The sequence below is a fragment of the Nerophis lumbriciformis genome, linkage group LG08, assembly GCF_033978685.3.
Source record: "Nerophis lumbriciformis linkage group LG08, RoL_Nlum_v2.1, whole genome shotgun sequence".
Classification (NCBI taxonomy): Eukaryota; Metazoa; Chordata; class Actinopteri; order Syngnathiformes; family Syngnathidae; genus Nerophis; species Nerophis lumbriciformis.
The window spans coordinates 45,004,995-45,018,648 of record NC_084555.2 but is presented as its reverse complement, the minus strand read 5'-3'; the positions used below and the strand labels follow the sequence as shown (position 1 = coordinate 45,018,648).

Here is a 13,654-nt window from a genome sequence, read left to right as displayed (position 1 = left end):
CGCTGCCTAAACGGGCTGCGGAGGAACTCATCCGAGAAGTAAACACGTAATAATATTGAACTGAAATGTACAGATTATGTGTTAAAATATATTAAATGTATTACAGTGAATGAGTGACGAGAGTTAGCAGGTTTATTATTTTCATCTGCTGGACAACTAGTTAGTTTAGCCTTGATTAGTTTGCGGCCTAAATGGGCTGCGGAAGCAATGCAAACAGGAAGAGTGCTCAGGAATCATTTGGAGCCGTAAACAACCACTATCAATGTTTAAATCAATACAATACTGTTCCTAAATCATCCACTCCATCTTTTGAATCAGTTCAATTAATACTAGTAAAGTGTTTCTGTTTAATACTAGTTGAGTGTTTACTACTAGTAAAGTGTTTGTGGTTAGTGCAAGAACAATGTTTAGTACTTGGTCAAGTTTGTGGATTAATAGTAGTAAAGTGTTTGTGTTTAGTACGAGTAAAGTGTTTAGTACTAGAAAAGTGTGTTCAGTACTAAAAGTGTTTTGTACTAGTTACGTGTTATTTAGTACTAGTACTGTGTTTGTATTTAGTACTAGTAAAGTGTTTGTGGTTAGTGCAAGAACAATGTTTAGTACTTGGTAAAGTTTGTGGATTAATAGTAGTAAAGTGTTTGTGTTTGGTACGAGTAAAGTGTTTAGTACTAGAAAAGTGTGTTCAGTACTAAAAGTGTATTGTACTAGTTACGTGTTATTTAGTACTAGTACTGTGTTTGTATTTAGTACTAGTAAAGTGTTTGTGGTTAGTGCAAGAACAATGTTTAGTACTTGGTAATGTTTGTGGATTAATAGTAGTAAAGTGTTTGTATTTAGTATGAGTAAAGTGTTTAGTACTGGTAAAGTGTGTTCAGTATTAAAAGTGTTTTGTACTATCCATCAATCCATTTTCTACCGCTTATTCCCTTTGGGGTCGCGGGGGGCGCTGGAGCCTATCTCAGCTACATTCAGGCTGCTAGTTAAGTGTTATTTAGTACTAGTACTGTGTTTTGTATTTAGTACTAGTTAAGTGTTATTTAGTACTAGGACAATGTTTGTATTTAGTACCAGTAAGGCGTTTAGTAGTAATGTGTTTGTGGTTAGTACAAGAACAATGTTTAGTACTAGTAAAGTTTGTGGATTAATAGTAGTAAAGTGTTTGTGTTTAGTACTATTAAAGTGTTTGTGGTTAGTGCAAGAACAATGTTTAGTACTAGTAAAGTTTGTGGATTAATAGCAGTAAAGTGTTTGTTTTTTTAGTACTAGTAAAGTTTGTGGATTAATAGCAGTAAAGTGTTTGTTTTTAGTACGAGTTAAGTGTTTAGTACTAGTAACGTTTGTGGATTATTAGTAGTAAAGTGTTCGTGTTTAGTACTATTAAAGTGTTTGTGGTTAGTGCAAGAACAATGTTTAGTACTAGTAAAGTTTGTGGATTAATAGTAGTGAAGTGTTTGTGTTTAGTACGAGTAAAGTGTTTAGTACTGGTAAAGTGTGTTCAGTACTAAAAGTGTTTTGTACCAGTTAAGTGTTATTTAGTACTAGGACAGTGTTTGTATTTAGTACTAGTAAGCCATTTAGTAGTAATGTGTTTGTGGTTAGTGCAAGAACAATGTTTAGTACTAGTAACGTTTGTGGATTAATAGTAGTAAAGTGTTTGTGTTTAGTACGATTAAAGTGTTTGTGGTTAGTGCAAGAACAATATTTAGTACTAGTAAAGTTTGTGGATTAATAGTAGTAAAGTGTTTGTGTTTAGTACGAGTAAAGTGTTTAGTACTAGTAACGTTTGTGGATCAATAGTAGTAAAGTGTTTGTGTTTAGTACTATTAAAGTGTTTGTGGTTAGTGCAAGAACAATGTTTAGTACTAGTAAAGTTTGTGGATTAATAGTAGTGAAGTGTTTGTGTTTAGTACGAGTAAAGTGTTTAGTACTGGTAAAATGTGTTCAGTACTAAAAGTGTTTTGTACTAGTTAAGTGTTATTTAGTACTAGGACAGTGTTTGTATTTAGTACTGGTATGGCGTTAAGTAGTAAAGTGTTTGTGTTTAGTACGAGTAAAGTGTTTAGTACTAGTGAAGTTGGTGGATTAATGGTAGTAAAGTGTTTGTGTTTAGTACTCGTATAGTGTGTGTAGTTAGTGCAAGAAAAATGTTTAGTACTAGTAAAGCTTGTGGATTAATAGTAGTAAAGTGTTTGTGTTTAGTACGAGTAAAGTGTTTAGTACTAGAAAAGTGTGTTCAGTACTAATAAAGGGTTTTGTACTAGCTAAGTGTTATTTAGTACTAGTACTGTGTTTGTATTTAGTACTTGTAAAGTGTTTAGTAATAATAAAGTGTTTGTGGTTAAGTGTTTAGTACTGGTAAAGTGTGCTCAGTACTAGTTCAGTGTTATTTAGTACTAGTACAATGTTTGTATTTAAACTATTATGGCGTTTAGTAGTAAAGTGTTTGTGTTTAGTACTAGTAAAGTGTTTGTGGTTAGTGAAATAACAATGTTTAGTACTAGTAAAGTTTGTGGATTAATAGTAGTAAAGTGTTTGTGTTTAGTACGAGTAAAGTGTTTAGTACTAGAAAAGTGTGTTCAGTACTAATAAAGTGTTTTGTACTAGTTAAGTGTTATTTAGTACTAGTACTATGTTTGTATTTAGTACTAGTAAAGTGTTTGTGTTTAGTAATAGTAAAGTGTTTGTGGTTAGTGCAAGAACAATGTTTAGTACTTGGTAAAGTTTGTGGATTAATAGTAGTAAAGTGTTTGTGTTTAGTACGAGTAAAGTGTTTAGTACTGGTAAAGTGTGTTCAGTACCAGTTCAGTGTTTAGTACTAGTACAGTGTTTGTATTTCGTACTATTATGGTGTTTAGTAGTAAAGCGTTTGTGTTTAGTACTAGTAAAGTGTTTGTGGTTAGTGTAAGAACAATGTTTGGTACTAGTAAAGTTTGTGGATTAATAGTAGTAAAGTGTTTGTGTTAGTACGAGTAAAGTGTTTAGTACTAGATAAGTGTGTTCAGTACTAATAAGTGTTTTGTACTATCCATCCATCCATTTTCTACCGCTTGTCCCTTTTTGGGGTCGCGGGGGTGCTGGAGCCTATCTCAGCTACATTCAGGCTGCTAGTTAAGTGTTATTTAGTACTAGTACTGTGTTTTGTATTTAGTACTAGTAAAGTGTTTGTGGTTAGTGCAAGAACAATGTTTAGTACTAGTAAAGTTTGTGGATTAATAGCAGTAAAGTGTTTGTTTTTTTAGTACTAGTAAAGTTTGTGGATTAATAGCAGTTAAGTGTTTGTTTTTAGTACGAGTTAAGTGTTTAGTACTAGTAACGTTTGTGGATTATTAGTAGTAAAGTGTTCGTGTTTAGTACTATTAAAGTGTTTGTGGTTAGTGCAAGAACAATGTTTAGTACTAGTAAAGTTTGTGGATTAATAGTAGTGAAGTGTTTGTGTTTAGTACGAGTAAAGTGTTTAGTACTGGTAAAGTGTGTTCAGTACTAAAAGTGTTTTGTACCAGTTAAGTGTTATTTAGTACTAGGACAGTGTTTGTATTTAGTACTAGTAAGCCATTTAGTAGTAATGTGTTTGTGGTTAGTGCAAGAACAATGTTTAGTACTAGTAACGTTTGTGGATTAATAGTAGTAAAGTGTTTGTGTTTAGTACGATTAAAGTGTTTGTGGTTAGTGCAAGAACAATGTTTAGTACTAGTAAAGTTTGTGGATTAATAGTAGTAAAGTGTTTGTGTTTAGTACGAGTAAAGTGTTTAGTACTAGTAACGTTTGTGGATCAATAGTAGTAAAGTGTTTGTGTTTAGTACTATTAAAGTGTTTGTGGTTAGTGCAAGAACAATGTTTAGTACTAGTAAAGTTTGTGGATTAATAGTAGTGAAGTGTTTGTGTTTAGTACGAGTAAAGTGTTTAGTACTGGTAAAGTGTGTTCAGTACTAAAAGTGTTTTGTACTAGTTAAGTGTTATTTAGTACTAGGACAGTGTTTGTATTTAGTACTGGTATGGCGTTAAGTAGTAAAGTGTTTGTGTTTAGTACGAGTAAAGTGTTTAGTACTAGTGAAGTTGGTGGATTAATGGTAGTAAAGTGTTTGTGTTTAGTACTAGTATAGTGTGTGTAGTTAGTGCAAGAAAAATGTTTAGTACTAGTAAAGCTTGTGGATTAATAGTAGTAAAGTGTTTGTGTTTAGTACGAGTAAAGTGTTTAGTACTAGAAAAGTGTGTTCAGTACTAATAAAGGGTTTTGTACTAGCTAAGTGTTATTTAGTACTAGTACTGTGTTTGTATTTAGTACTTGTAAAGTGTTTAGTAATAATAAAGTGTTTGTGGTTAAGTGTTTAGTACTGGTAAAGTGTGCTCAGTACTAGTTCAGTGTTATTTAGTACTAGTACAATGTTTGTATTTAAACTATTATGGCGTTTAGTAGTAAAGTGTATGTGTTTAGTACTAGTAAAGTGTTTGTGGTTAGTGAAATAACAATGTTTAGTACTAGTAAAGTTTGTGGATTAATAGTAGTAAAGTGTTTGTGTTTAGTACGAGTAAAGTGTTTAGTACTAGAAAAGTGTGTTCAGTACTAATAAAGTGTTTTGTACTAGTTAAGTGTTATTTAGTACTAGTACTATGTTTGTATTTAGTACTAGTAAAGTGTTTGTGTTTAGTAATAGTAAAGTGTTTGTGGTTAGTGCAAGAACAATGTTTAGTACTTGGTAAAGTTTGTGGATTAATAGTAGTAAAGTGTTTGTGTTTAGTACGAGTAAAGTGTTTAGTACTGGTAAAGTGTGTTCAGTACCAGTTCAGTGTTTAGTACTAGTACAGTGTTTGTATTTCGTACTATTATGGTGTTTAGTAGTAAAGCGTTTGTGTTTAGTACTAGTAAAGTGTTTGTGGTTAGTGCAAGAACAATGTTTGGTACTAGTAAAGTTTGTGGATTAATAGTAGTAAAGTGTTTGTGTTAGTACGAGTAAAGTGTTTAGTACTAGATAAGTGTGTTCAGTACTAATAAGTGTTTTGTACTATCCATCCATCCATTTTCTACCGCTTGTCCCTTTTTGGGGTCGCGGGGGTGCTGGAGCCTATCTCAGCTACATTCAGGCTGCTAGTTAAGTGTTATTTAGTACTAGTACTGTGTTTTGTATTTAGTACTAGTAAAGTGTTTGTGGTTAGTGCAAGAACAATGTTTAGTACTTGGTAAAGTTTGTGGATTAATAGTAGTAAAGTGTTTGTGTTTAGTACGAGTAAAGTGTTTAGTACTGGTAAAGTGTGTTCAGTACCAGTTCAGTGTTTAGTACTAGTACAGTGTTTGTATTTCGTACTATTATGGTGTTTAGTAGTAAAGCGTTTGTGTTTAGTACTAGTAAAGTGTTTGTGGTTAGTGCAAGAACAATGTTTGGTACTAGTAAAGTTTGTGGATTAATAGTAGTAAAGTGTTTGTGTTAGTACGAGTAAAGTGTTTAGTACTAGATAAGTGTGTTCAGTACTAATAAGTGTTTTGTACTATCCATCCATCCATTTTCTACCGCTTGTCCCTTTTTGGGGTCGCGGGGGTGCTGGAGCCTATCTCAGCTACATTCAGGCTGCTAGTTAAGTGTTATTTAGTACTAGTACTGTGTTTTGTATTTAGTACTAGTAAAGTGTTTGTGGTTAGTGCAAGAACAATGTTTAGTACTAGTAAAGTTTGTGGATTAATAGCAGTAAAGTGTTTGTTTTTTTAGTACTAGTAAAGTTTGTGGATTAATAGCAGTAAAGTGTTTGTTTTTAGTACGAGTTAAGTGTTTAGTACTAGTAACGTTTGTGGATTATTAGTAGTAAAGTGTTCGTGTTTAGTACTATTAAAGTGTTTGTGGTTAGTGCAAGAACAATGTTTAGTACTAGTAAAGTTTGTGGATTAATAGTAGTGAAGTGTTTGTGTTTAGTACGAGTAAAGTGTTTAGTACTGGTAAAGTGTGTTCAGTACTAAAAGTGTTTTGTACCAGTTAAGTGTTATTTAGTACTAGGACAGTGTTTGTATTTAGTACTAGTAAGCCATTTAGTAGTAATGTGTTTGTGGTTAGTGCAAGAACAATGTTTAGTACTAGTAACGTTTGTGGATTAATAGTAGTAAAGTGTTTGTGTTTAGTACGATTAAAGTGTTTGTGGTTAGTGCAAGAACAATGTTTAGTACTAGTAAAGTTTGTGGATTAATAGTAGTAAAGTGTTTGTGTTTAGTACGAGTAAAGTGTTTAGTACTAGTAACGTTTGTGGATCAATAGTAGTAAAGTGTTTGTGTTTAGTACTATTAAAGTGTTTGTGGTTAGTGCAAGAACAATGTTTAGTACTAGTAAAGTTTGTGGATTAATAGTAGTGAAGTGTTTGTGTTTAGTACGAGTAAAGTGTTTAGTACTGGTAAAGTGTGTTCAGTACTAAAAGTGTTTTGTACTAGTTAAGTGTTATTTAGTACTAGGACAGTGTTTGTATTTAGTACTGGTATGGCGTTAAGTAGTAAAGTGTTTGTGTTTAGTACGAGTAAAGTGTTTAGTACTAGTGAAGTTGGTGGATTAATGGTAGTAAAGTGTTTGTGTTTAGTACTAGTATAGTGTGTGTAGTTAGTGCAAGAAAAATGTTTAGTACTAGTAAAGCTTGTGGATTAATAGTAGTAAAGTGTTTGTGTTTAGTACGAGTAAAGTGTTTAGTACTAGAAAAGTGTGTTCAGTACTAATAAAGGGTTTTGTACTAGCTAAGTGTTATTTAGTACTAGTACTGTGTTTGTATTTAGTACTTGTAAAGTGTTTAGTAATAATAAAGTGTTTGTGGTTAAGTGTTTAGTACTGGTAAAGTGTGCTCAGTACTAGTTCAGTGTTATTTAGTACTAGTACAATGTTTGTATTTAAACTATTATGGCGTTTAGTAGTAAAGTGTTTGTGTTTAGTACTAGTAAAGTGTTTGTGGTTAGTGAAATAACAATGTTTAGTACTAGTAAAGTTTGTGGATTAATAGTAGTAAAGTGTTTGTGTTTAGTACGAGTAAAGTGTTTAGTACTAGAAAAGTGTGTTCAGTACTAATAAAGTGTTTTGTACTAGTTAAGTGTTATTTAGTACTAGTACTATGTTTGTATTTAGTACTAGTAAAGTGTTTGTGTTTAGTAATAGTAAAGTGTTTGTGGTTAGTGCAAGAACAATGTTTAGTACTTGGTAAAGTTTGTGGATTAATAGTAGTAAAGTGTTTGTGTTTAGTACGAGTAAAGTGTTTAGTACTGGTAAAGTGTGTTCAGTACCAGTTCAGTGTTTAGTACTAGTACAGTGTTTGTATTTCGTACTATTATGGTGTTTAGTAGTAAAGCGTTTGTGTTTAGTACTAGTAAAGTGTTTGTGGTTAGTGCAAGAACAATGTTTGGTACTAGTAAAGTTTGTGGATTAATAGTAGTAAAGTGTTTGTGTTAGTACGAGTAAAGTGTTTAGTACTAGATAAGTGTGTTCAGTACTAATAAGTGTTTTGTACTATCCATCCATCCATTTTCTACCGCTTGTCCCTTTTTGGGGTCGCGGGGGTGCTGGAGCCTATCTCAGCTACATTCAGGCTGCTAGTTAAGTGTTATTTAGTACTAGTACTGTGTTTTGTATTTAGTACTAGTAAAGTGTTTGTGTTTAGTGCAAGAACAATGTTTAGTACTAGTAAAGTTTGTGGATTAATAGTAGTAAAGTGTTTGTGTTTAGAATGAGTAAAGTGTTTAGTACCAGTAAAGTGTGTTCAGTACTAATAAAGTGTTTTGTACTAGTTAAGTGTTATTTAGTACTCGCACAGTGTTTGTATTTTTTACTACTATGGTGTTTAGTTGTAACTTGTTTGCAGAGGTGGGTAGAGTAGCCAGAAATTGTACTCAAGAGTACTGTTACTTTAGAGATTTATTACTCAAGTAAAAGTAATGAGTAGTCACCCAAATATTTACTTGAGTAAAAGTAAAAAGTATGTTGTGAAAAAACTACTCAAGTACTGAGTAACTGATGAGTAACATACACACACATATCATATATATATATATATATATATATATATACACATACATTGATATATACAGTATATCATTTATATTTATTTATTTTGCCGTTTTTGTTTACATGTTAAAGGTGTTTTAATGAATATACATGCATGTTTAACACATATAGATTCCTTTCTTTCATGTTGACAAGAATATAAGTTGGTGTATTACCTGATTCTGATGACTTGCATTGATTGTAATCAGACAGTAGTGATGATAGCGTCCACGTTTTCAAATGCAGGAAAAAAAAAGTTCCTCCTTTCTGTCTAATACCACATGAAAGTGGTTGGTTTTTGGTATCTTATTTGTCCAGCTTCCATATTCGTTTTCACACACTTTACAAGAAATACATTGGCGGCAAATTCCGTAGCTTGCTAGCTTGTTTGCGCTGGCTTTCGGAGACTCTTATTTTGAAAGCGCAGGCGCGATGGAGCGGCACTTTTATTGTGAAGACAGGAACTGTGCAGTCAGTCTTGTGTCAGGCTTGTGACGGGATGTACGTTTGAAATAAAAGTGTCTTTTTTCCTTACTTTTGATTGATTGATTGAAACTTGTATTAGTAGATTGCACAGTACAGTACATATTCCGTACAATTGACCACTAAATGGTAACACCCCAATAAGTTTTTCAACTTGTTTAAGTCAGGTCATGTGACCGCCTGGCTCTGTTTGATTGGTCCAACGTCACCAGTGACTGCATCTGATTGGTGGAACGGAGTCAAACGTCACTAGTGACTGCATTTTATTGGTGGAACGGAGTCAAGCGTCACCAGTAACGCAGGCACTTTGAAGGTCTGTCTGACAGACCAAAACAAACAAAGCGTGCATTAACAGATCGATAAAAATTAGTAGCGAGTAGCGAGCTGAATGTAGATAAAAGTAGCGGAGTAAAAGTAGCGTTTCTTCTCTATAAATATACTCAAGTAAAAGTAAAAGTAAGTTGCATTAAAACTACTCTTAGAAGTACAATTTATCCCAAAAGTTACTCAAGTAGATGTAACGGAGTAGCGCGTTACTACCCACCTCTGCTTGTTTGTGTTTAGTAAGTTAAGTGTTGTGTTTCGTACTAGTGAAGTGTTTCGTACTAGTGAATGATTTGTTTAGTATTAATGAAATGTTTATATTTAGCACTAGTAAAGTTTGTGTTTAGTACTAATTAAGTGTTGTGTGTAGTATAGTATAGTGTTTGTATTTACCATTAGTCTGGTGTTTACTACTACTTACACGTTGTGTTTAGTACTAGATAAGTGTTTGTTTAGAATTAGTGAAGCGTTTCTGTTTATTACTGGTCAAGTAATTGTGTTTAGTACTAATTAAGTGTTTGCCTTTAGCAGTAGTAATAAGTTAAGCGTTTGTGTTTAGTATTAATGAAAGGTTTGTGTTTAATACTAATAAAAGGTGTGTTTTTGTACTAGTTAAGTGTTTGCATTTAGTACTAGTTAAGAGTTTGCATTTATTATTAGTTAAGCGTTTGTGTTTCGTATTAATGAAAGGTTTGTGTTTAGTACTAATAAAAGGTGTGTGGTTTGTACTAGTTAAGAGTTTGCATTTAGTACAAGTTAAGAGTTTGCATTTATCATTAGTTAAGTGTTTGGTATTAATGAAATGTTTGTGTTGAGTACTAATAAAAGTTGTGTTTTTGTACTAGTTAAGTGTTTGCATTTAGTACTAGTTAAGAGTTTGTGTTATTATTAGATAAGTGTTTGTGTTTAGTTTTAATGAAAGGTTTGTGTTTAGCACTAGTTAAGTGTTTGCCTTAAGTTCTAGTTAAGTGTTTGTGTTTAGTACTCATAAAAAGCTTGTGTTTAGTACTAGTTAAATGTGTATTATTAGTTAATGGTTTGTTTAGTACTAATGAAAGGTTTGTGTTTAGTACTAATGAAAGGTTTGTGTTGAGTACTAATAAAATGTGTGTTTTTGTACTAGTTAAGTGTTTGCATTTAGTACTTGTTAAGAGTTTGTGTTTATTATTAGATAAGTGTTTGTGTTTAGTTTTAATGAAAGGTTTGTGTTTAGCACTAGTTAAGTGCTTGTGTTTTGTTTTAATGAAAGGTTTGTCTTTAGCACCAGTTAAGTGTTTGCCTTTAGTACTAGTTAAGTGTTTGTGTTTAGTACTCATAAAAAGATTGTGTTTAGTACTAGTTAAGTGTTTGTGTTTAATATTAGTTAATTGTTTGTTTAGTACTAATGAAATGTTTGTGTTTAGTACTAATGAAATGTTTGTGTTTAGTACTAATGAAAGGTTTGTGTTGAGTACTAAAAAAAAGTAGTTTTTTGTACTAATTAAGTGTTTGCATTTAGTACTAGTTAAGAGTTTGTGTTTATTATTAGATAAGTGTTTGTTTAGTTTTAATGAAAGGTTTGTGTTTAGTACTTGTTAAGTGTTTGTGTTTAGTACTAGTTAAGTGTTTGTGTTTAATATTAGTTAATTGTTTGTTTAGTACTAATGAAATGTTTGTGTTTCGTACTAATGAAATGTTTGTGTTTAGTACTAATGAAAGGTTTGTGTTGAGTACTAATAAAAGTTGTGTTTTTTGTACTAATTAAGTGTTTGCATTTAGTACTACCGGTAGTTAAGAGTTTGTGTTTATTATTAGATAAGTGTTTGTGTTTAGTTGTAATGAAAGGTTTGTGTTTAGTACTAGTTAAGTGTTTGTGTTTAGTACTCATAAAAAGCTTGTGTTTAGTACTATTTAAGTGTTTGTGTTTATTATTAGTTAATTGTTTGTTTAGTACTAATGAAAGGTTTGTGTTTAGTACTCATTTTCTATTTGTGTTAAGTATTAATGAAAGTTTATGTTTAGTATTAGTTGCATGTTAAGTACTAGTGAAGTGTTTGCGTCCTTCCACTGGAGCGTAAGGTTCTGTGGCGTTACCGCGGCTCCGCATTGTGAGGTTAGTGAGGTGCGGCCCGCTGCCCACCTCCACACGTCGCTACGCTTGGAGAAGGTGGATGAGCGGATGACCTCGGGGGCCATCCAGGCGTAGGTGCCCGCCGCACTCATCTTGGTGGTGCCGTGCCACTCCCGGGCCAGCCCAAAATCTGTGATCTTCAGGGTCTTGTTGCTCAGATCGTCCAGCTCCACTCGCTCCAGGAGGAGGACTGGACAACATGGGTGGGGGAGGGGGGGAGGAGAGGGGACGGCATCCAAAGGCGGGGGTTTGAAGGTGGGGGGCAGGGAACGACGATGGAGGGAATTTGTGCACCATTCCAATATAAATATGATCAAATCAAATGTGTGCAAGGAGGACGACGAGGACATTTTGGATATGATGAAGATATTTTGGATATGATGAGGAAATTAGGACATTTTGGACACAAGGAGGGCATTTTGAATATTATGAGGGAGACATTTTGGACACAAAGAGAACATTTTGGATACAACAAGGACATGAGGGGACACGTTGGGACACGAGGACATTTTGGACACAAGACGGACATGAGGCGAACGTTTTAAACACAAGGAGGACATTTTGAACATGATGAGGAAATGGGGGAGACATTTTGGATACAACGCAGACATGAGGGGACATGAGGACATTTTGGACACAAGACGGACATGAGGACATTTTGAACACAAGAAGGACATTTTGAACATGATGAGGATATTTTGGACATGATGAAGAAATGAGGGAGACATTTTGGATACAACAAGGACATGAGGGGACACGTTGGGACATGAGGACATTTTGGATATGATGAGGAAATGAGGACATTTTGAACACAAGGAGGACATTTTGAACATGGTGAGGATATTTTCGACATGATGAAGAAATGAGGGAGACATTTTGGATACAACAAGGACATGAGGGGACACGTTGGGACACGAGGGGACATTTTGGGGACACAAGACGGACATGAGGCGGACATTTTGAACACAAGGAGGAAATTTTGAACACAAGGAGGACATTTTGAACATGATGAGGATATTTTGGACATGATGAAGAAATGAGGGAGACATTTTGGATACAACAAGGACATGAGGGGACACGTTGGGACATGAGGACATTTTGGACACAAGGAGGACATTTTGAACACAAGGAGGACATTTTAAACACAAGGAGGACATTTTGAACATGATGAGGATATTTTGGACAGGATGAGGAAATGAGGGAGACATTTTGGACACACGGAGAACATTTTGGATACAACAAGGACATGAGGGGACACGTTGGGACACGAGGGGACATTTTGGGGACACAAGACGGACATGAGGCGGACATTTTAAACACAAGGAGGACATTTTGAACACAAGGAGGACATTTTGAACATGGTGAGGATATTTTGGACATGATGAAGAAATGAGGGAGACATTTTGGATACAACAAGGACATGAGGGGACACGTTGGGACACGAGGGGACATTTTGGGGACACAAGACGGACATGAGGCGGACATTTTAAACACAAGGAGGAAATTTTGAACACAAGGAGGACATTTTGAACATGATGAGGATATTTTGGACATGATGAAGAAATGAGGGAGACATTTTGGATACAACAAGGACATGAGGGGACACGTTGGGACATGAGGACATTTTGGACACAAGGAGGACATTTTGAACACAAGGAGGACATTTTAAACACAAGGAGGACATTTTGAACATGATGAGGATATTTTGGACAGGATGAGGAAATGAGGGAGACATTTTGGACACAAGGAGAACATTTTGGATACAACAAGGACATGAGGGGACACGTTGGGACACGAGGGGACATTTTGGGGACACAAGACGGACATGAGGCGGACATTTTAAACACAAGGAGGACATTTTGAACACAAGGAGGACATTTTGGACATGATGAGGATATTTTGGACATGATGAAGAAATGAGGGAGACATTTTGGATACAACAAGGACATGAGGGGACACGTTGGGACATGAGGACATTTTGGACACAAGACGGACATTTTAAACACAAGGAGGACATTTTGAACACAAGGAGGACATTTTAAACATGATGAGGATATTTTGGACATGAGGACGAAATGAGGGAGACATTTTGGACACAAGGAGAACATTTTGGATACAACAAGGACATGAGGGGACACGTTGGGACATGAGGACATTTTGGACACAAGATGACCATTTTAAACACAAGGACGACATTTTGAACACAAGAAGGACATGAGGACGAGGAGGATATTTTGAACACAATAAGGACATGGGGAGGACACAGGAAATACATTTTGACACAAGGGGGACATTTCACAAATGAGAAGGACATTAGGTGGACATTTTGGACACAAGGAGGACATTTTGAACATGAGGAGGATATTTTAGACAGGATGAAGAAATGAGGGAGACATTTTGGACACACGGTGAACATTTTGGATACAACAAGGACATGAGGGGACACGTTGGGATATGAGGACACAAGACGGATATTTTAAACACAAGGAGGACATTTTGAACACAAGAAGGACATGAGGACATTTTGAACATGAAAAGGACATGAGGAGGATATTTTGAACACAATAAGGACATGAGGAGGACACAGGAAAGACATTTCGGACACAAGAAGGACATTTTGGACACAAGGAGCACATTTTGGAAATGAGGAGGACATGATTGAACGTAAGGAAAACGTGATGAAAGGTTAGGAAGACAACAAAGAGAGAACAAGCAAGAAGTAGTGAGACACAACAAGTAAGTA

General features: G+C 34.6%; 1 protein-coding gene across 1 annotated transcript in view; it reads right to left on the bottom strand.

Moving 5' to 3' along the window:
• Positions 1–13,654, bottom strand: part of map3k9 (mitogen-activated protein kinase kinase kinase 9) — an 88,314-nt gene that overhangs the window by 64,577 nt on the left and 10,083 nt on the right. Inside the window, exon 3 of the mRNA XM_061969016.1 lies at positions 10,921–11,101. Within this exon, the coding sequence (XP_061825000.1) occupies positions 10,921–11,101 (181 nt within the window). The remainder of the gene's footprint in view (positions 1–10,920; positions 11,102–13,654) is intronic.